The 24,972-nt window shown below is 40.8% G+C and overlaps 1 protein-coding gene across 1 annotated transcript in view; it reads right to left on the reverse strand.

The window, feature by feature from the left end:
* LOC136144154 (ATP-binding cassette sub-family C member 4-like) overlaps positions 1 to 24,972 on the reverse strand; it is a 203,580-nt gene that overhangs the window by 129,124 nt on the left and 49,484 nt on the right. Inside the window, 5 exon segments of the mRNA XM_065901812.1 lie at positions 12,985 to 13,071; positions 13,299 to 13,393; positions 19,121 to 19,312; positions 20,712 to 20,801; positions 24,446 to 24,547. Of these exon segments, the coding sequence (XP_065757884.1) occupies positions 12,985 to 13,071; positions 13,299 to 13,393; positions 19,121 to 19,312; positions 20,712 to 20,801; positions 24,446 to 24,547 (566 nt within the window).

Genomic DNA, 24,972 nt, shown 5'->3' on the forward strand with positions numbered 1-24,972 from the left:
TGGAATTGTTTCTCCTTAATTCATAATTACTTGCCAACAGTCCCTGAAGACAGATGTTAATCAAATCTGATGGGTTTCTATGTCTAAGATGGAGCAACCCAAAAGTGGCAAAATATTTGCTTCCTAACATTCCATCAGAGATGGAATCTTATGGAAAAACCCAACTGAACTTTTTGGCAAATCCAGTGTCATTCTATATAGGGGCTGTGTTAAGAGGAGACACATTCCAAGGTAGAGGGGATACAAATAAATCAGAATCTGCACCTTCATCCATTCAATCAGCAGAGGTTTACTGAGGTGCCACTCCCTTGACTTACATCGCAGGTCAAGAAAGCAGACATTACTTTGCACCATGTAAAAGAGGGATACACTGAACGAGTACAGGAAATGTACTGTATCATGCCATGATGTGTGCTCTGAGGAAAAAGCAAAGGGGCTGCTGTCTTAGATGGGGAGACATGGGAGCCCTGAGACTCTCTGGGGAAACATTCCTGGAAGAAGACACAGCAGGTGCAGGGGTCTGGGACAGAACATGCTAGGCTGAGGCACCTTCCTGCATTCACAGCTTCTATGGGTGGGGAGACTCATAAATGGTCAAGTGCACCCACTGAGGGCTGTGGGAAGACAGAGGGCACAGGCTCCGCCTGGAGGAATGGGAGGGAATGGCAGGTCCCGTCTTCCATCTTCCTTCTGTGTTCTGGCACACTGCTCCCCGGCTCTGGGACAGAGAGGCCAGTATGTATAGACAGACAGGGGTGAGAAAGGACCCCCAGAAAGCCAGCACAGTGGAATATTGAGGAGGTGTGGGGAAGAGCTGGAAAGGTTGATGGGGGCAGATGGCAAAGAAGCCTTTTCTCTGAGGACCTGGAGTTGCTTCCTGAACATGGTGGGGATGGGAGGGGAGGACAAAGGGAGGTCTATGAAGGGCTGGAGCAGGAGGGTGGGCTGCGTAGACAGCAGCATGGGAGTCTGATCAGGAGAGACCTGAAAAGCTGATGACACAGGAGGTGGGGGTCTGGTGATGTGGGGTTGAACCAGGAGAGGATCCACGGCTGGACACAAGTGAGACTGCATCAGTTCATCTAAGCACTCTCACCTTCTACAGGTAATGGGACTCTCTTAGTCATCACAAAATATAGTTATAAAAATCACAAACATTAGTAACCTGGTATATATTAATATACTCATGACTAAAGGAAGCTGATAATGGCAAATAGAAGTGTGATTCATTCACTTTTAATAGAAAATATTCAGCACGACTAAGTTTCAACACGACCACCATCTCACATAGCATATTGTTCCGTCCAGGTGCCTAATTCATTGAGAACATTCTCAGTCGCTGTTGAGTGATTTCCTAAATTGCTTTTGTGATCCCTGTCCTAAGTTTCCCCAGAGAATGTGGTTCTGATTAGCAAACAAGTCTTAACAAGCTTGCTTCTAGCAAGTGTACATCCGAGGTCATTAAACCCAAAGGTTGGAGAGGACTTTATAAACATGTTATAAACACCTCACCTTTATAAACACCTGAGAGAGTTTTTGTGTTCACACACTGATACATGGCAATCAGTAAGCTTTCCCTTCCCCTCCCTGTGACACAGACACAAGAGCCAGCAGAAACTGCTCCTGAAGTGATGAGGAACTTGTGCAGATGCACACAGACAGGGTAGCAGACATTTGCAAGTTCAGGATGGAGCACTAGGAACAGGGAGGCTGAGCTACTCATGATGCCAGGAGAATGGGGGTTGGAAATGCTTATCTCAATACTAGTGTCCCATCACTGAACTCATGACAAGCCACAAGTCACTTCCTAGAGGAAAAGTCAACAGTGCAAGTGTTGGTCGCTCAGTCATGTCTGACTCTTTGCAACCCCATGGTCTATAGCCTGCCAGGACCTTCTGTCCATGAGGATTCTCCAGGCAAGAATAGTGCTATGCCCTCCTCCCGGGGATCTTTTTGATGCAGGGATTGAACCCAGGTCTCCTGCATTGCAGGCAGATTCTTTACCATCTGAGTCACTAGGTGCTTTGAATAAGAGAAAATTTATCAAATCACAATCAAAAGAGGGTGGGATGAACATTGGGGTACACGTGTCTCTTTCAGATCTGGTTTCCTCAGTGTGTATGCCCAGGAGTGGGATTGCTGGGTCATATAGCAGTTCTATTTCCAGTTTTTTAAGGAATCTCCACACTGTTCTCCATAGTGGCTGTACTAGTTTGCATTCCCATCAACAGTGTAAGAGGGTTCCCTTTTCTGCACACCCTCTCCAGAATTTATTGATTGAGGACTTTTGGATAGCAGCCATTCTGACTGGCATGTAATGGTACTTCACTGTGGTTTTGATTTGCATTTCTCTGCTAATGAGTGATGTTGAGCATCTTTTCATGTGTTTATTAGCCATCTGTATGTCTTCTTTGGAGAATGTTTGTAATAGCCGGGACGTGGAAGCAACCTAGATGCCCATCAGCAGATGAATGGATAAGAAAGCTGTGGGGGGGAGGAGCCAAGATGGCGGAGGAGTAGGAGACCACTTTCTCTCCTACAAATTCATCAAAAGAATACCTAAACGCAGAGCAATCTTCACAAAACAACTTCTGATCGCTAGCTGAGGTCATCAGGCGCCCAGAAAAGCAACCCATTGTCTTCGAAAGGAGGTAGGACAAAATATAAAAGATAAAAAGTGAGACAAAAGAGCTAAGGATGGAGATCCGTCCCGGGAATGGAGTCTTAATAGAGGAAGTTTTCAAACACCAGGAAACCCTTGCACTGGCGGGTCTGGGGGGAGTTTTTGAATCTCGGAGGGCAACCTGACTGGGGGGGGGGGGGGAGAACGATAAATAAAACCCACAGATTACGTGCCTAAAAGCGACTCCCAGCAGAAAAGTACCCCAGACGCCCGCATCCGCCACAGTCGCAGCGAGACACAGGGCGCACGCACCCGACCGGCGCGGATAGAGACTGGGGCTGGGGACGCGGAGGGCAGAAGGTGCACGCAAACGGGGAGAGTGCACCCGTCAAGCGCCTGGCTGCCTGAACCACTCTGACGGCGTAGGCACAAAACGCAGGCGCAGCTTTTTGTTCCGCTTTTTTGTGGAACACCCGAGGGCTGGAACCACGCGCAGTGCAGAGCACACTCCATATAGAACAGCCCGGAGCCTGAGCAGCGTAGACGGGGGAAAACAGCGCCAGCCCCTCCCCGCAGTGCGACAGAAGTAGCAACCTGAATAAGAGTCCACCTCCGCCCGCCTGTGTCAGGGCGGAAATTAGGCACAGAAGAGACTGCAAACAGAAGCCAAATAAACAAAGGGAACCACTTCAGAAGGGACCAGTGCAACAGATTAAAATCCCTGTAGGTAACACCAACTACACTAGAAGGGGCCTATAGATATCGAGAAGTGTAAGCTGGAATGAGGAGCTATCTGAAACTGAACGGAACTGACACTAACCGCAACAGTTCCAGAGAAATTCCAAGATATACCTTTACTATTTTTTTTTCTTTTTTCCTTTTTTATTTTTTCTCTTTTATTTTCTTTTGAAATTCCCTATTACTCCCCCATTACTCCTTAACTTTCATTTTCATAGATTTCTACGATTTTTTTAATTAGGAAAAAAAATTTTTTTTCTTGTGTTGTTTTTTTTTCGTTTTTTTTCCTTTTTCTCTTCTATTTTCTATTTTTCTTTTTCTCATATTTCCTTTTAAAGTCCTCTATTTCTCCTCTACTACTCCTTAATTTTCATTTTCATTACACTATTACCTTACCAAAAAAAAAAAAAAGAGAGAAGCCCTATTTTTAAACCGAACTTCATATATATTTCTAAAATTTTTTTGGTGTGTTTTGGTTTTTGTTTTTAATACAATATTTTTAAGAGCCTAACCTCTACTCTAGATTTTTAATCTTTGTTTTTCAGTATATGATATAAATTGTGGACACTTAAGAATCCAATATTCAGTTCCCATTTTTATTCAAGAGTGTGTTGATTATTCTCTCCCAATCTTGACTCTCCTTTTTCTACCTCAGAACACCTCTATTTCGTCCTTTCCCCTTCTCTTCCCAATCCAATTCTGTGAATCTTTGTGGGTGTCTGGGCTATGGAGAACACTCTGGGAACAGACAACTGCATAGATCAGTCTCTTTCTTTCTTCTTGAGTCCCCCTTTTTCTCCTCCTGCTCATCTCTATCTCCCTCCTCCCTCTCCTCTTCTTCATGTAACTCTGTGAACCTCTATGGGTGTCCCTCATGGGGGAGAATCTTTCGCCATTAACCTAGAAGTTTTATTATCAGTGCTATATAGTTGGAGAAGTCTTGAGACTACTGGAAGAATAAAACTGAAATCCAGAGGCAGGAGAATTAAGCCCAAAACCTGAGAACACCAGAAAACTCCTGACTACATGGAACTTTAAGTAATAAGAGACCGTCCAAAAGCCTCCATACCTACACTGAAACCAACCACCACCCAAGAGTCAATAAGTTTTAGACCAAAACATACCACACAAATTCTCCAGCAACGCAGGAACATAGCCTTGAATGCCAACATACAGGCTGCCCAAGGTCACACCTAACACATAGACACATCTCAAAAAACTCATTACTGGGCACTCCATTGCACTCCAGAGAGAAGAAATCAAGTTCCACGCACCAAAACACTGACGCAAGCTTCCCTAACCAGGAAACCTTGACAAGCCAATCGTCCAACCCCACCCCCTGGGTAAAAACTCCACAATAAAAAGGAATCACAGACCTCAAAAATACAGAAAGCCCACTCCAGACACAGCAATCTAAACATGATGAAAAGGCAGGGAAATACCCAAGAGGTAAAGGAACATGAAAAATGTCCACCAAGTCAAACAAAAGAGGAGGAGATAGGGAATCTACCTGAAAAAGAATTTAGAATAATGATAATAAAAATGATCCAAAATCTTGAAAACGAAATGGAGTTACAGATAAATAGCCTGGAGACAAAGATTGAAAAGATGCAAGAAATGTTTAATAAAGACCTAGAAGAAATAAAAAAGAGTCCATTAAAAATGAATAATGCAATAAATGAGATCAAAAACACTCTGGAGGGAACCAAGAGTAGAATAATGAAGACAGAAGATAGGATAAGTGAGGCAGAAGATAAAATGGTGGAAATACATGAAGCAGAGAGGGGAAAAGAATCAAAAGAAATGAGGACAACCTCAGGGATCTCTGGAACAATGTGAAATGCTCCAACATTCGAATCATAGGAGTCCCAGAAGAAGACAAAAAGAAAGGCCATGAGAAAATACTCGAGGAGATAATAGCTGAAAGCTTCCCTAAGATGGGGAAGGAAATAGTCACCCAAGTCCAAGAAACCCAGAGAGTCCCAAACAAGATAAACCCAAGGTGAAACACCCCAAGACACATATTAATCAAATTAACAAAGATCAAACACAAAGAACAAATATTAAAAGCAGCAAGGGAGAAACAACAAATAACACACAAAGGGATTCCCATAAGGATAACAGCTGATCTTTCAATAGAAACCCTCCACGCCAGAAGGGAATGGCAGGACATACTTGAGGTAATGAAAGAGAATATCCTACAACCTAGATTACTGTACCCAGCAAGGATCTCATTCAGATGTGAAGGAGAATTCAAAAGCTTTACAGACAAGCAAAAGCTGAGAGAATTTAGTACCACCAAACCAGCTCTTCAACAAATGCTAAAGGATCTTCTCTAGACAGGAAATGCAGAAAGGTTGTATAAACGTGAACCCAAAACAACAAAGTAAATGGCAACGGGACCACACCTATCAATAATTACCTTAAATGTAAATGGGTTGAATGCCCCAACCAAAAGACAAAGATTGGCTGAATGGATACAAAAGCAAGATCCCTATATATGCTGTCTACAAGAGACCCACCTCAAAACAAGGGAAACATACAGACTAAAAGTGAAGGGCTGGAAAAAATTATTTCACGCAAATGGAGACCAAAAGAAAGCAGGAGTCGCATTACTCATATCAGATAAAATATACTTTCAAATAAAGAATGTGAAAATAGACAAAGAAGGACATTACATAATGATCAAAGGATCAATCCAAGAAGAGGATATAACAATTATAAATATATATGCACCCAACATAGGAGCACTGCAATATGTACAGTAAATGCTAACGAGTATGAAAGAGGAAATTAATAGTAACACAATAATAGTGGGAGACTTTAATACCGCACTCACAACTATGGATAGATCAACTTAACAGAAAATTAACAAGGAAACACAAACCTTAAATGACACAATGGACCAGCTAGACCTAATTGATATCTATAGGACACTTCACCCCAAAGCAATCAACTTCACCTTTTTCTCAAGTGCACACAGAACCTTCTCCAGAATAAATCACATCCTGGGCCATAAATCTGGTCTTGGAAAATTCAAAAAAATTTGAAATCATTCCAGTGATCTTTTCTGACCACAGTGCAGTAAGATTAGATCTCAATTACAGGAAAAAAAAATTGTTAAAAATTCAAACATATGGAGGCAAAATAACATGCTTCTGAATAACCAACAAGTCATAGAAGAAATCAAAAAAGAAATCAAAATATGCATAGAAATGAATGAAAATGAAAACACAACAACCTAAAACCTATGGGACACTGTAAAAGCAGTGCTAAGGGGAAGGTTCACAGCATTACAGGCTTACATAAGGAAACAAGGAAAAAGCCAAATAAATAACCTAACTCTACACCTAAAGCAATTAGAGAAGGAAGAAATGAAGAACCCCAGGGTTAGTAGAAGGAAAGAAATCTTAAAAATTAGGGCAGAAATAAATGCAAAAGAAACTAAAGAGACCATAGCAAAAATCAACAAAGCTAAAAGCTGGTTTTTTGAAAAAATAAACAAAATTGACAAACCATTAGCAAGACTCATTAAGAAACAAAGAGAGAAGAACCAAATTAACAAAATCAGTAATGAAAATGGAGAGATCACAACAGACAACACTGAAATACAAAGGATCATACCAGCAGCTCTATGCCAATAAAATGGACAACTTGGATGAAATGGACAAATTCTTAGAAAAGTATAACTTTCCAAAACTGAACCAGGAAGAAATAGAAGATCTTAACAGACCCATCACAAGCAAGGAAATTGAAACTGTAATCAGAAATCTTCCAGCAAACAAAAGCCCAGGACCTGATGACTTCACAGCTGAATTCTACCAAAAATTTAGAGAAGAGCTAACACCTATCCTACTCAAACTCTTCCAGAAAATTACTGAAGAAGGTAAACTTCCAAACTCATTCTATGAGGCCACCATCACCCTAATACCAAAACCAGACAAGGATGCCACAAAAAAAAAAAAAGAAAATTACAGGCCAATATCACTGATGAACATAGATGCAAAAATCCTTAACAAAATTCTAACAAACAGAATCCAACAACATATTAAAAAAATCATACACCATGACCAAGTGGGCTTTATCCCAGGAATGCAAGGATTCTTTAATATCCGCAAATCAATCAATGTAATACACCACATTAACAAACTGAAAGATAAAAACCATATGATTATCTCAATAGGTGCAGAGAAAGCCTTTGACAAAATTCAACACTCATTTATTATTAAAACTCTCCAGAAAACAGGAATAGAAGGAACATATCTCAACATAATAAAAGCTATATATGACAAATCAACAGCAAGCATTACCCTCAATGGTGAAAAATTGAAAGCATTTCCCCTGAAATCAGGAACAAGACAAGGGTGCCCACTCTCACCACTACTATTCAACATAGTCTTGGAAGTTTTGGTCAAAGCAATCAGAGCAGAAAAAGAAGTAAAAGGAATTCATATAGGAAAAGAAGAAGTGAAACTCTCGCTGCTTGCAGATGACATGATCCTCTACATAGAAAACCCTAAAGACTCTTCCAGAAAATTACTAGAGCTAATCAATGAATATAGTAAAGTTGCAGGATATAAAATTAACACACAGAAATCCCTTGCATTCCTATACACTAACAATGAGAAAACAGAATGAGAAATTAAGGAAGCAATACCATTCACCATTGCAACAAAAAGAAAAAATACTTAGGAGCACATCTACCTAAAGAAAAAAAAGACCGATACATAGAAAACTATAAAACACTGATGAAAGAAATCAAAGAGGACACAAACAGATGGAGAAACATACTGTGGTTCATGGATTGGAAGAATCAATATCGTCAAAATGGCTATACTACCCAAAGCAATCTATAGATTCCATGCAATCCCTACCAAGCTACCAATGGTATTTTTCACAGAACTAGAACAAATAACTTCACAATTTGTATGGAAATACAAAAAACCTCGAATAGCAAAAGTAATCTTGAGAAAGAAGAATGGAAATGTAGGAATCAACCTGCCTGACTTCAGACTCTACTACAAAGCCACAGTCATCAGGACAGTATGGTACTGGCACAAAGACAGAAATATAGACCAATGGAACAGAATAGAAAGCCCAGAGATAAATCCATGAACCTATGGACACCTTACCTTTGACAAAAGAGGCAAGGATATACAATGGAAAAAAGACAACCTCTTCAACAAGTGGTGCTGGGAAAACTGGTCAACCACTTGTAAAAGAATGAAACTAGAACACTTTCTAACACCATACACAAAAGTAAACTCAAAGTGGATTAAAGATCTAAATGTAAGACCAGAAACTATAAAACTCCTAGAGGAGAACATAGGCAAAACACTCTCTGACATGAATCACAGCAGGATCCTCTACGATCCACCTCCCAGAATAGTGGAAATAAAAGCAAAAATAAACAAATGGGACCTAACGAAACTTAAAAGCTTTCGCACAACAAAGGAAACTATAAGTAAGGTGAAAAGACAGCCCTCAGATTGGGAGAAAATAATAGCAAACAAAGCAACAGACAAAGGATTAATCTCAAAAATATACAAACAACTCCTGCAGCTCAATTCCAGAAAAATAAATGACCCAATCAAAAAATGGGCCAAAGAACTAAACAGACATTTCTGCAAAGAAGACATACAGATGGCTAATAAACACATGAAAAGATGCTCAACATCACTCATTAGCAGAGAAATGCAAATCAAAACCACAATGAAGTACCATTACACGCCACTCAGGATGGCTGCTATCCAAAAGTCTACAAGCAATAAATGCTGGAGAAGGTGTGGAGAAAAGGGAACCCTCTTGCACTGTTGGTGGGAATGCAAACTAGTACAGCCACTATGGAAAACAGTGTGGAGATTTCTTAAAAAACTGGAAATAGAACTGCCATATGACCCAGCAATACCACTCCTGGGCATACACACTGAGGAAACCAGATCTGAAAGAGACATGTGCATCCCAATGTTCATCGCAGCACTGTTTATAATAGCCAGGACATGGAAGCAACCTAGATGCCCATCAGCAGATGAATGGATAAGGAAGTTGTGGTAGATATACACCATGGAATATTACTCAGCCATTAAAAAGAATTCATTTGAATCAGTTCTAATGAGATGGATGAAACTGGAGCCCATTATACAGACTGAAGTAAGCCAGAAAGATAAAGATCATTACAGCATACTAACACATATATATGGAAGTTAGAAAGATGGTAATGATAACCCTATATGCAAAACAGAAAAAGAGACACAGATATACAGAACAGACTTTTGGACTCTGTGGAAGAAGGCGAGGGTGGGATGTTTTGAGAGAACAGCATGTATATTATCTATAGTGAAACAGATCACCAGCCCACGTGGGATGCATGAGACGAGTGCTTGGGCTTGGTGCACTGGGAAGACCCAGAGGAATCGCGTGGAGAGGGAGGTGGGAGGGGGGATCGGGATGGGGAATACATGTAACTCCATGGCTGATTCATGTCAATGTAAGACAAAACCCACTGCAATGTTGTGAAGTAATTAGCCTCCAACTAATAAAAATTTAACAATAAATAAATAAATCATTCCTTTTCCAAAGTTAAAAAAAAAGAAAAAGATAACTGTGGTACATAGACACAATGGAATATTACTCAGCCATTAAAAAGAATACATTTGAATCAGTTCTAATGAGGTGGATGAAACTGGAGCCCATTATACAGACTGAAGTAAGCCAGAAAGATAAACACCAATACAGTATACTAACGCATATACATGGAATTTAGAAAGATGATAATGATAATCCTATATGCAATACAGAAAAAGAGACACATTTGTATAGAACAGACTTTTGAACTCTATGGGACAAGGTGAGGGTGGGATAATCTGAGAGAATAGCATCAAAACATGTATATTATCAAGTGTGAAACAGATCGCCAGTCCAGGTTGGATGCATGAGACAAGTGCTCAGGGCTGGTGTACTGGGATGGGGAGGGAGGTGGAGGGGCGTTCAGGATGGGGAACACATGTAAATCCATGACTGATTCATGTCAGTGTATGGCAAAAACCACTACACTATTGTAAAGTAATTAGCCTCCAACTAATAAAAAGAAATGAAAAAAAAAAAAAAAAAAGAGGGTGGGAAAGTGGGGGTTCAGATTAGAGAGTGGGAGGCCATGCCACGTGTCAGCTGCCCTGCTCTCTTTTGTTCTGAAAGGTTCATTGCTAATGTGTAATTTTTGTGTGTGGTAAAATATATATAACATGAAATTTACCGTTTTAACTATTTTTTTGCATACAGCTCAATGGCATTAAGTACATTCACATCATTGTGTAACCATCACCACCATCCATCTCCAGAGCTCTTTCATCGCCCCAACACTAAGTACCTTTCACACAGCCTTCAGTGGTATGTGCCTCATGATCCCTGTTTAATGGATGTGGAATCCCAGCTCCTCATATCCAGAGCTCAGAGCTCCTCACATATCTCTCTCACTCATTCCACTGATCTGCTTAAGTCTCTTTACTTTGCTATTTAGGACTTGCTGTGACTGAATTCTGTTCCCCAAAAATTCATATGATGGCACATTGACCACCAGAACCTTAGAATCTGGTGACAGGAGCTTTAAAGAGGTAACTGTTACCCTTAATTAGAGTGGGCCTAATCCAATCTGACTGGTGTCCTTAGAAGAGGAGACTAAGACATAAGGACAGAAACACAGGGGTGTGCATGAACAGAGGGAGGATCACGTCCGAGGACACAGTGAGGAAGGTGTCATCAGAAGATAAGGAGAAGGTCTGAGGAGAAACCAAACTGCCCACACCTTGATCATGAGAGTCTAGCCTGTAGAACTGTGAGAAAATGAATTTCTGTTATTTATGCACTGATCCCCCATTGCTGCCATCTCTGACAGCCTGCTGTGACTGAATGTTTGTGTCCTCAAACTACCTACATTGAAGCCTAATCCCCACTGTGAAGGTACTGGAGATGGGGCCATTGGGAGGTGACTGGTCATGACGGTGGAGTCTGCCTGAATGGGACTAGTGCCCTTATAAAAGGGACCCACACGGCACCCTCACCCCTTCCACCACATGAGGATGCAGGAATTGGGTCCTCACCAGACACCAAATCTGCCAACACCCTCACCTTGGACTTGCCCAGCTCTGGTCTCCTGTAACAGCAGCCTGGACAGATACAGCCCCAGCAAACTAACACAGGGCCTGACAGCGAGAATCCCCAAACAGTTTCACTCTGCTAAACACCCCGCCTCCTCCTGGTGAGGACGTGCCTGCTGTTCTCACAGCCTCCTTCCTGTGCCTCTACTCTTCCTCCAGCAAAGGGAACTGGGTCCTCTCTTCAGCCTCTACATACACACCCAGCCTGCACGCCCCCAGGGCACTTCCCACCCAGCCCGAGGCACAGGGAGTTTTCCAACATCCACTTCCATTCAGCACTTAATATCCTGTATATAAACCTCTTAAACCCTGACTTAGCTGACCTTTTCCCAGGCATCTGTCTTAACAAGCTCCACATTGAGACAAGTTCCTCAGAGGCAGAAATGAGAGCTGAGCATCCTAAGTCTAAGTCTCCCTTAAGCTGCCCAGTGTGAATCCTTCCCCTCTCCTGGCTCTCCGTCCTCCTTGTAAACTAAGAGGTTTTGTGCAGGGACATCTGTAAGGGCATTGATCTCAGTGCACACAGCAGGGCGTTAATAAGTGCAGCTGGAAGCCTCGTTGACCTTAACAAGGTGGACAACAGCAAGGTAAACAACCATGGGGTAGATGTGGACGCTGTTTTAGCAAAAAGCAAGCTCATGAGGCTTTCAAAAAGGCCAGTCCAGTGTCCATCAGAGGCTTAAGTCAGCGTGTATTAGGACACATTATTCACAAAAAAGCGTAAGAGTTGTTCTACTTCAGTCATTCTGTGGCCAGGCAAGAGCAATTTGTATTCCAGAAACACAAAAATGGGAGTCAAGATTTCCGCCAGATTCTAGATCTCTAGTTCCACATTCAGGCTAACCTTACATCATGGGTCTAAGTATTAATTTAAGAATGCATCCATGAAGCAATGCTAAATGATTAAATTCATACTTAGATGTGGGATAAGTTAGTCTTAATTCTAGGCCTTATTAAGGATTTCCAAACCTACAGAATAATAAGCATAAACCCACAGGGCCTTTCCACAGACGCCCTGTGTCATTACCGTAACTTTTGTTTCTAATGAGCCTTAATTGCATGATGGAGGAAAAGGACTGACACTAAGTACTAGATTACTGGGTCCAACTCTACGATTTAAAAATTATTCATCATCTTTCTTATTTCAAGGGTATGGATCCATCACAGTGTCTGGTCACAACTGCAGGTCACAGGGAAATCTCCCATCTATTCCTCACTCCGTAAAGCACAGACCCCACTGTCCTTCACACATTGGAAGCACCTTTTGTATTTTCCTTCTGTCCTGACCTCTTCATGATGCAAAATTTCTCTATGATGGATCTTCTGTGGAGGGAAGGGAGGGGAGAGAGGGACACCAGGGCAGAGCGAGCTGAGTCTCCTGAAGCACAAAGGCTTTCCTGAGCTCTCTTCCCTGATCTCTCTCCACAGGTACCTGGAAGCAGAGATGATAGAAAATAGAACCAAACTCACTGTTCAAACAAGTGCCTGCTGACTTTTGCATCCACTGCGCTGAGCGGATCGTCCAGGAGGTAGATGTCTGCGTCCTGATACATGGCTCTAGAAAACATAGAGAGACGTCAGGAGAAGACACTTCACACTCCCTGGGCCTTATCTCTGAATCATGCATGATGGCATCCAACAACTCCAGGTTCATTCCAGGAGCCCAAGGAAAGGGCTAAGACCCTGCTTCTCACAGGCCCACCTGGTGAGTGGGGTCTGTGTGCTCACGTCCACTAGGAGCCCTAGAGGAGGAGGGGCAGGATGGCAACTGAAACCCCACTTACCTGGCGAGGCTGACCCGGGCTTTCTGTCCTGCACTCAGGGGGGTTCCTCCGTCTCCTATCACAGTCTGATCTCCTTCCTTCAAAAGCTGTAAATCCTACATGGAGATAGAAAAGGAGGAAAAAAAGAAAAGATCTAAAATATATTCTCCTCCTGCCATCCTAACTTTTTAGCATCATTTCTCCCCACAGTGTTGGATCAACAAGGACGAGTATATTTCAAAGTGGCTAAACAGTAACATTGAACAATTTAAAAAATCCTCAGGGTTTTTTTTGTTTGTTTGGTTTTCATTCTCTAGTTTTTCACAACATTTATGAATCTGACCATTCTGATAGATATTTATTGTGGATCAATATACACCAGGCATTGTTCTGGGCACAATGAATTCAGCCATGAGGAAACAAGGCCCCTAGAGTTTCTCTCCATGGTGGGGGATGAACAATAAGGAAAATTAACCTTAGTGCAAGTACTGTGGATGAGAAGGAAAAGGAAGCCAGCTCAGGGGGTGGAGAGTAAAGGAGGGAAGGGAGTCCACACTGGGGTGTGAGGACTCTGCTCAGAGCGGGTGTGAGCAGATCTGGGGAGGGGGAGGGGTTCAAGCAGACCCAGAGAGACTTCTCCTCACAGAGGGAGGGGCGGGTGCAGGGACCATGGGGAGATATCCAAGGGGGTCAGGACAAGGAGGCAGGAGAGCAGAGTGAGAATGAGGGGAGTGAGGGCAGAGACGGAGCAGGAGGAGCCTGGGGTCACGCCCAGTAACAGGGGAAGAGGGAGAAGGGAGGACTGACCTGGTCTGAGATTTTTACAGAATCATTCCTGTGCCTTGCAGAAAACAAGCAGTAAGGGAGAATGAGTGAGGGTAGATACAAGTAAGAAGGCTACTGGAATAATCTAAGTGAGAGATGACAGTGGCCAGGATCACAGTAGGAGCAGCAGGAATGGAGAGATGGAGCACACTCCAGACACATTCTGAAGGCAGAGTCTGTAAGACCTGCTTATGGGATGGGTGTGGGTTGTAAGAAGAGCACCATGGTGTTTGGAGCATGAAGAAGAACAGGGTCAACATTTACTGAGTTTTCCTGATGAAAGTCAAAGTGAAAGTCGCTTAGTCGTGTCTGACTCTTTGTGACCCCATGGAATTCTCCAGGCCAGAATACTGGAGTGGGTAGCCTTTCCCTTCTCCAGGTGATCTTCCCAACCCAGGGATCAAACCCAGGTCTCCCACACTGCAGGCGGATTTTTTACCAACTGAGCTATCAGGGAAGCTCTGCTACTGATGACTGGTGCCTATTTTCTCATTAATCCAACAGGGGGACCCCATTCACAGTGTGAATCACAACATACAAAGTCTGTGACCATGAGGACAAGAAAGAGAGTGTCTCCATCATAACCCTCCCTGACAGCCACAAAGACACACAGACACACACAGGTTCCCTGCTCACTCAAAGCTTCACAAGGGAGGATCAAATGAAAAGCAGCAATTGCTCTGTCATGAAAATTCATTATTTCATCTTATTTCCTCACCAAGCTCAGAAGTTAATACCATCTCTCCCTCCTGGTTTTCATACCATTTTAAGATAGGTTCCAGCCATACATACACACACACTGTTTTCTGGGCCTCCATTTCACTGTCGACAGTCCTTGCAAACTGTTATTAGTTTTTATCCTTTAATTTTATTAATGTATTTTTCTGGTTTCCTTCCCCAAATAGCATCACATTATGGCACAGGAATCACAACATGCTCTAGAAAAGGCACTGAAGTTCACTCTTTCACTTAGCACAGTTAGAGCATAAGAAACAGGCTCTCTTCAACTCTGGTGGTAGGACTTTGAGTGTGTTGTTGACTTTGCAAATTATTAATGGACAGGTCCCAGATGTGAAGAACATTTTAAAGGATTTGGAATAAAATGCAAGTCAGGCTAATTTCCCAGCCATGATTTTCTGATTAGGTTAAAAGGAAAAGCCTGACTTGAGAATATATTACAATTCTTCCCACCGACAGGAAAGTGTTCTTATTCATGTTATTTCACTCTAAGTTAAATTTAAACTATTTTCTCTGAACAGCAGATACACAACTAGAGGCAAACTAGGAAATGAAGAAGTTGGTTTGATACCATCTACCAGAAACATACCAAGGGCCCTTCAGTGATGGTGGAGACTGAACAGTAGAAATGCTATCGAGCAGATTGTTGAAACAGTTGATGAGCGCCCTGGCTGAGGAGGGCTGGATTCCAGAGTCAAACAATGGAAGCCCACACCTTCCTTTACCACTTGTCTTCCCTTTGGAATTGCCCCTCCTCTCGCGGCCTGTCAATATCCTGCCCATCCTTCCAGGCTCAGCCCAAACACACTCTCCCATGAAACCATCCTGGAGTCACTCTCTTCCTGCTGGTTTCCTAAGGCTTTGCTTACATTTCTTCTGAAGGACCTGTCTTATTCTGCTCAATAATTTGTATGCCTGCACATAGCTTCTCTCAGCTCCTTGTGGGTAAGATCTGTGCACCAAGCACTGTGCTGTGCCCTGGTACTGATTATCTCTAATCTTTGCAACAAGCTGCATGATAAGTACTGGCCCCATTTCCCAGATGACGAAACTGAGACTAAGAGAGGTCACATCACTGTTCTGCTGGTCAGTTCAGTTGCTCAGTCGTGTCCGACCCTTTGCAACCCCATTGACTGCAGCAGGCCAGGCCTCCCTGTCCATCACCAACTCCCAGAGTTTACTCAGAATCATGTCCATTGAGTCAGTGATGCCATACAACTATCTCATCCTCTGTCATCCCCTTTTCCTCCTGCCTTCAATCTCTCCCAGCATCAGGGTCTTTTCAAATGAGTCAGGTCTTCGCAGCGGGTGGCCAAAGTATTGGAGTTTCAGCTTCAGCATCAGTCCTTCCAATGAACATTCAGGACTGATTTCCTTTAGGATTGACAGGTTGGATCTCCTTGCAGTCCAAGGGACTCTCAAGAGACTTCTCCAACACCACAGTTCAAAAGCATCAATCCTTCATCGTTCAGCTTTCTTTATGGTCCAACTCTCCCATCTATACATGACCACTGGAAAAACCATAGCTTTGACTAGATGGATCTTTGTTGGCAAAGTAATGTCTCTGCTTTTTAATATGCTGTGTAGGTTGGTCATAACTTTCCTTCCAAGGAGTAAGTGTCTTTAAATTTCATGGTTGCATTCACCATCTGCAGTAATTTTGGAGCCACCAAAAATAAAGTCTCTCACTGTTTCTCCATCTATTTCCCATGAAGTAAGGGGGACCAGATGCCATGATCTTAGTTTTCTGAATGTTGAACATTAATGGTGGGGTAGTTTGAGCATTCTTTGGCATCCCTTTTCTTTGAATTGGAATTAAAACTGACCTTTTTCAGTCCTGTGGCCACTGCTGAGGTTTTCAAATTTGCTGACATATAGAGTGCACCACTTTTACAGCATCATCTTTTAGGATTTGAAATAGCTCAACTGGAATTCCATCACCTCCACTAGCTTTGTTCATAGTGATGCTTCCTAAGGCCCACTTGACTTCATGTTCCAGTATGTCTGGCTCTAGGTGAGTGATCACACCATTGTAATTATCTGGGTGGTGAAGATGTTTTTGTATAGTTCTTCTGTATATTCTTGCCACCTCTTCTTAATATCGCCTGCTTCTGTTAGGTCCATACCATTTCTGTCCTTTATTGTGCCCATGTTTGCAAGAAATATTTCTTTGGTATCTCTAATTTTCTTGAAGAGATCTCTAGTCTTTCCCATTCTATTGTTTTCCTCTATTTCTTTGCATTGATTGCTGAGGAAGGCTTTCTTATCTCTCTTTGCTATTCTTTGGAACTCTGCATTCAAATAGATATATCTTTCCTTTTCAGCTATTGAACAGAAGACCTAGAATATGACCCAGCTCATGTCAGTTCAGAGATTTCTGCTCTTTCACATCATACTGCCTCTAGTTTCCGTACATATCCATGGTGTTGTGCTGCCTCTCAAGTGAGGAAGTTTAGAAGTAAGAACTTCTTAAAAAGCGAGCAATGGATGAAGGTGGAAGGTGGGATGTAAACAGAGATCCTAACTAGGGTGTGCCTCTTTCTTTACCAGAAAAGCAAGGTCATGAATAAAACAGACACACCCTGGCTGGGTCTCTGGAATTTGATCTAGATGTCAGGAGCTGGACGTGATTAAGGGAAAGAGGAAATGCCTGAAATCTGTTTACTCCACACCCCACCTTCCATAGAATCTAGGGTTATGCAGAAACAGATCTGAACTTGAGCTGAAAATGGAGCGATGAGCTCTTTGACCTCCCAAGTCTCAGTTTCTCCTACTGTTAAATGAAGATAGGAACATCAAGGACACTCATAAAGAATTAATAAATCATATTCCTATTTATGTGTGTGCATGTGCACATGAGAGAGACAGATACAAAAATGAATTGCACATGGACTCTGAATAAATAGGAGCTATTGTCTCACTGTTTCACATTTGCTTCCACTCTTCTTTTCTTATGCAGTCTGTACACCATTTAATAAAAATCTAGCTCATTCCTTCTAACTTCACATCATCTCTGCAAAAGCACAATCTTCCATTAACACAAGCCCAGGAAAAAGAAACAGCAGCTATTAAATGAATAATTCTGTTCTGTCCACATTATCATAAAATGCTGCTTGCCTGATACAATCTATGATGTTCAAGCCATTGTTCAAGCAGAATTACTATTTCCTCACAAAGAGAGTTTGGAGCCTTTAACACCAAACCTTTGAAAGTCTATCTCAGCCTTTTCCTCACAGTATAAAAGAATAGTCTGATGTCCAGACTGCATTGAAGAGACCGGGGGGAGCCCTTTAAAACTGTTTTTCACTGATGTTTATAACCCAAGAGAATAACAAACTATTTATCAGTATTTACATTTTTCTTTCTTTCTGCCAAATTATATTCTCCCATCAGGTAAGTTCAGTTTTCCTCATTTATTCACTAATTTCATCTAAATCCTAATATAGAATTAAATATTTCACTTTGCCATTTTCTGTGAAAACTGATGCCCTTTCTGAAAACAATCTCTTTCCCAACAAAATGATGCAGTATTAAGAAGAAACTTAAGTATTCTATTTTCTTTAGATAATAAATTATAAATCAAAACTGAAGTAAAGAGGGAAAGCTACAGACTGAAAGGGATTGAGGAGGCAACAGTTAAGCACAATGGACAGACCTTACGTGGAATCTGATCCCAACAACAGTGAATGAGATTTCTCAGTGAGATGTCTAACAACATGCAAACTCAAATTAGAAGGTTGATGACATTCTGGAATTTGGGTTATTTTTCAGGTGAAATAATGTGGTGCTTTTTTTTCCAAAGAGAAAATATTTTTTTCTCTTAGAGGAAACTAATGAATTGTTGACAGGTGAACTTATATGGTATCTAGGATCTGCTCCAGAATAATCTAGGTTGGGGGTGGGGCAGGCAGAGGGCAAGGGTAGAGATGCAGCAAGATGGCCACCAGCTGATCCTGGTTGAAACTGGGGATGGCACATGAGGGTTCATTACACTATGCTTGCTATTTTAGAAATTTCTGTAATTGTTAAAAGTGAATGAAACTTCACAGAATGAACTGATCCACTCAAGAGAAGGAAAAAAGGCATTCTGTGAGTGTTATCACATCAGCATTAAAACAGCAATGTATATACCTTCATATTTACCCAGAAGACCAGCTTCAAGTAATCAGCAATAATCAAAGATTTTTCAAATTAAAAAAAATAAAAGCTCTCAACAAACCTTGTAGGTTAAACCAACACTATCATTATTTAAAATTCAAGTATCCCAACTTAAGACTCACCTCTTCCAAAGCACAAGCCTTTATTACTTCTTCATATCGGTTTTCTTCATATTTCTTCCCAAATAAAATGTTACTCCTCACAGTTCCTGAGAACACCCAAGGCTGCTGAGAAACATACATGATCCTCCCCTGCACGATGACCTGTCCCTGGCTTGGGGGCAGCTCCCCCAGCAGAGCATGCAACAGTGACGACTGAAACAGATGTCAACATACACACATAAACAGGCAGCACTCAGGACGGAACATGCCCCGCAGTACAGCCAACCCCACCCTGGTGCTTGATACACGATAGAACGCCAGTGGTTAGAACAGGATAAAGTATAGTTCTGGCAGTTGCAATCAAAAAGTTGAAAATAACACTGTTGGTCAACGTAAACCCACAGTTGACAAGAAATACTAATAAAATGCTATAGCAATCTACTGTGCCCAAGAATTTCCCCCAAATGAAGTGCTATCCTCAACAAAGACTAAATAAGAATGCTTAAAATTCTTAACTAGCAGAGCAGCGCAGCAGGATGTGTAGTTCTTGCATCTGATGTTTATGCAGCTGTTCCTACATCTGGGTATCCTTCACTTGACAAATACTTGTTCTTAAAAAGCTACATGTGAAAACTATATCCAAAGATGATTATTAAAAGAACTCTGAAGTGAGTTGTGTCCGAAGAGCAAAAGTTCATCACAGATGAAATCATCAACCTCTCATGTACACACTTATGCTTAGATTTCTGTACTTTGTTGTACAGAACACAAGAGACTAAGTGCATGTGCACATGTCCTTCAAATCTTGCACACCACACAGATGTGGTGCGTCTGTGTCCCCACATCACAGTGCTAGGCACTGGGCTAAAACAATCTGCCTGCATATCTGTCTCACCCCAGACCCTGGTAGTCTCTGGATGGCAGAGGTGTCAGGGTCTTGCTCACATCTGTATCTTTAGCTCCAGCACATGGATGCACATTTACATGTGCACTTACAGGATCAAGTCAAGTCATGTGAGAAAATGCTCAAAGCTTCCTGGAAGAGCCTTCACAACCTCCAGACTTCCTGGAGGAACCACTGTCACAAAAAGAAGTCCCTACTGTCTCATTCTGTCCTGAATAGATGACACATAAATAATTCCCTACACTGAGATGTCCAAACTCCCAACAAGCAGTTCCCAACTGTGCAATGTGAAACACCAAGAAGGAAAACACAGTGTGCATTTACACAGATTCACGTGGCCATGAAACCTTCTTGCAAAATGAATGTCCCATGGAACACACCTAGAGGAATGTGATTCTAGATTTGCCCAGTTCAAACTGTGCTATACATAGCTTTAGGCTCAACTCTTAAGAATTTTTTAAAATATTTATTTATTTGTTTTTGGTTGTTGGGTCATAGTTGCAATACTTAAGATCTTTCATTGCAGCACACAGGTTTAGTTGCCCTGAGGCATGTCGGATCTTAGTTCCCTGACCAGGGATCCAACCCATGTCCCCTGCATTGGAGGGAAGATTCTTAACCACTGGACCAACAGGGAAGTCCCTCAACTCTGAGAATTTAACAGTGACTGTGGTGTTGCAGCAAGGTGACCAAGGTATCATGGCTTACCTTTCCTGCTCCCACAGGTCCAACCACAGCTAACAGTTCACCAGGTCTGACAGTAAATGAAAGGCCTTGTAGCATTGGGGTTTCTGATTCCTGCAAATTAAAGTTTATAAAGATCTGCCCATTTCAATAAAGTAACACACATTACTTCAGAAAGTGGAGAAAATAACAAAATAGTCATTGATATGCTAAACATAGCCCACATTTTTCTCCTTCCTATTTTAAGACAATGTGTTCTACAGGACTTTTCATCCAATCTCTTCTCTTCCAGAGTCTGAAACAACTTCAGTTGCCTTTAGGAAGGCTCCTTTTACCAGCTATCCGTATGGATAGAGTATTAGATAGTAACAGAATTTAGCAGTTGAAATGACAAGTTGAAACTTGAAACGCAAATTTTATGATGTATACTAACTTATTAAAATAATATACTTAATAGAATGAATATTCAATATAGGAAGTTTTTAATCATTTATGTTTTCATTATGACCCTTGGTTTTAACTATTTTATTAATCTCCATGATGTGGCAGCTTAAGTACATGATGAACCTGGCCCTCTACTAATAAATTGAAACCTCCACTATCTCTCCATTATCATTTGATAAAGAATGAATCTCAGTAATGCTAAGGAAGCAGGAGGTTACTTTGTATGATGAAGTCTTTCTCAGCAAATTAACTCTTATAAATACCCGTCAAAGCTCTAACTTCACAAGAGCTCTAATTTAACACCAACAATGACAACAAAAAATAGGGAATTAAGAAATTAATTATGACTTTGTGCGTCAGAGTGATAAGACCTCAATTTTAATACATGGTACATGCATTACCTGTCCAGGCTAAACAGAGGCCATAAAGTACTTCTTCTATAAGAAAGCAAAAAACATGGAGGTACATGCAACAGCATACAATCCAATGTGAGGGAGAAGTCATGCCAATTACAGGTCATATTCCAGAGAGACTTAAGGGTGTGTGTATGTCTTTACACGTTCTTAGTGTTAAGAAAATTGTCAGTAACTTATCATTTTTGTTTTTAAAGAGAAGTGACAGTTGATCAGTAAAATGCCCCAAAAACTAAAAGTACAAAGTCTGGATAAACTATTGGGATAAACTTCAAAATAAAAAAATTTCTCTGGGAAGAACTGAATTATAAAGCATTAACTTTTTTATTTTTTTATTTTTTTTTAGAACTTTTTTTGCCATGGGTGTACTTGTGTCCCCCATCCAACCTCCCCCCCCCCACACACACACCATTGCATCCCTCTGGGTTGTCCTAGTACACCTGCTTTGAATGCCCTGTTTCATGCATTGAACTTCGGCTGGTCATCTATTTCACATATGGTAATATATATGTTTCAATACTATTCTCTCAAATCATCCCACCCTCACCTTCTCCCGCAGAGTCCAAAAGTCTGTTCTTTATATCTGTGTCTCTTTTGCTGTCTTGTATAAAGGGTCGTTGTTACCATCTTTCTAAATTCCATGTATATACATTAATATAGTGTATTGGTATTTTTCTTTCTGACTTACTTCACTCTGTATAATAGGCTCCAGTTTCATCTACCTCATTAGAATTTATTCAAATGTGTTCCTTTTAATAGCTGAGTAATATTACATTGTGTATATGTACCACAATTTCTTTATCCCTTCATCTGTCAATGGACATCTAGGTTGCTTCCATGTCCTACCTATTGCAAACAGTGCTGTAGTGAAAAATGGGATACACGTGTCTTTTTCAATTTTGGTTTCCTCAGGGCATATGCCTCAGAGTGGGATTGCTGGGTCATATGGTGGTTTTATTCCTAACTTTTTAAGGAATCTCCATACTGCCTTCCATAGTGGCTATACCAGTCTACATTCCTACCAACAGTGCAAGAGTGTTCCCTTTTCTACACATCCTCTTCAGCATTTATTGCTTGTAGACTTTTTGATGGTGGCCATTCTGATCAGTGTGAGGTGATATCTCATTGTAGTTTTGATTTGTATTTCTCTAGTAATGAGTGATGTTGAGCATCTTTTCATGTGTTTGTGAGCCATCTGTATGTCTTCTTTGGGGAAATGTCTGTTTAGGTCTTTTCCCCACTCTTTGATTGGGTTGTTTGTCTTTCTGGAATTGAGTTGTATGAGCTGTTCATATATTTTTTTTTGCATTTATTTTTATTAGCTGGAGGCTAATTACTTTACAATATTGTAGTGGTTTTTATCATACATTGACATGCATCAGCCATGGATTTACATGTATTCCCCATCCCGATCCCCCCTCCCACCTCCCTTTCCACCCAATTCCTCTGGGTCTTCCCAGTGCACCAGGGCCGAGCACTTGTCTCATGCATATTTTTGAAAGTAATCCTTTGTCAGTTGTTTCATTTGCTATTACTTTCTCCCATTCTGAAGATTGTCTTTAAATCTTGCTCATAGTTTCCTTTGAAGTACTAAAGATTTTAAGTTTAATCAGGTCCCACTTGTTTACTTTTGTTTCTATTTCTGTTACTCTAGGAGGTGGTCATAAGGGTCTTGCTTTGATTTACCTCATTGAGTATGCTGTCTATGGTTTCCTCTAAGAGGTTTATAGTTTCTGGTCTTATGTTTAGGTCTTTAGTCCATTTTTAGTTTATCTTTGTGTATGGTGTTGAGAAGTGTTCTAATTTCATTCTTTTACAATGTAGCTGTCAAGTTTTCCCAGCACCACTTATTGAAGAGTACCCCATTATATATTGTTGTTTCCTTTGTCAAAAATAAGGTACCCATAGGTGCATAGATTTATTTCTGGGCTTTCTATCTTGGTTCTATTGGTCTATATTTCTGTTTTTGTTCCAGTAGTATACTGTCTTGATGACTGTACCTTTGCAGTATAATCTGAAATCAGGAAGGTTGATTCCTTCAGCTCCATTCTTCTTTCTCAAGACTGCTTTGGATATTCGGGGTCTTTATTGTTTCCATAAGAATTGTGAAATTTTTGTTCTAGCTCCAGGAAAAATGCCATTAGTAACTTGATAGGGATTGCATTGGATCTTTGGTAGTACAGTCATTTTCACAATATTGATTCTTCCTACCCAGGAACATGGAATATCTCTTCATCTGTTTATGCTGTCTTGAGCATAAACATACTAAAAATCATTCTAAAATATATCTAAAACATTAACATACTAGAAAAATGACAATTATTTTTCATCGCTAAAAAGGAGACTTGGATATTATAGGAATACAAATCTATCAGTAAGAAGCTAGATTTTTAAACATGAGAAATATTTTTTCAAGTTTCTCCACTCCTTTCTTATCACTTACTGAGAGTTCTATTTTACTACTTTCACTCAATAATGACAACAAAATAGTGAGCCACATACATTCAGCTTCCTGTCCCCTCACCTACAGTTTCCCAGGGCCAAACACTGAGTTCCCTCCCTGTTCAAGCTTCAGAATCTGGCATTGCTCTGCCATTTTGTCTCTCCAGTCCTGTAAATTCTAACATTACAAACATATGTACTTTAAGTTCAAGGTGTGCTAACATGTTGAAAGTTCTCTTGAAAATGAAATAGAGAACATGTCAAATGTCTTAGGCTGATTTTACACATAATCTCTGTTAGTTGCAAATTTTATCCCTGATTTTGAGAATTTTTATAACATACTTTCAGTAAATGTGCAAGTCATATTTTACACCATGGGTAAAATCTCAAAATTTGCCAATAAATCTATGTCACAGTTATCTATTAGCAATCATGATCTAGGAATGGGGGACTAATTACCTTATCCCAAAAAGCAGTAAAATCTTTCATTTGCACGATTGTTTTATCATCTGATGGCAGTTGAGTGTTGAGCTGTGATATTTCATCTAGTAACAGAAAGTTCTACAGAAAAAGGAAAAACATAGACGGTTTAGTCTGCGGGATGAAGCACAAACAAAAGTAATTGCTTCCCTGGAACTTGCATTAAAAATCTAAACAAACTACAAATTGTTTTGCCATTTGTACTTGAAGTGTTGGTTCACATCAGAACAAACTAATATATAGAATAATATACACTACTATTACAGAATATAGTATGTACATTCATAATATAGGACATATAGTATACATAGAGTTCTTTATATAAGGGAGTGTGTGTGTGTATAATGTGTGTATATGCATGTGTATATATGATATAAATAGAGTGCCTGGCCATGAGTCTATCTGCAACTTTCTCAATGTTTCTCAGTGTACAAGTTTTTCCCTAGGGAAAAAATATAGCTCCAAAATCCAACACATTTAGAACCTGGACCTTTATACTGCTTTAG

The sequence above is a fragment of the Muntiacus reevesi genome, chromosome 11, assembly GCF_963930625.1.
Source record: "Muntiacus reevesi chromosome 11, mMunRee1.1, whole genome shotgun sequence".
In the NCBI taxonomy this organism is placed as follows: domain Eukaryota; kingdom Metazoa; phylum Chordata; class Mammalia; order Artiodactyla; family Cervidae; genus Muntiacus; species Muntiacus reevesi.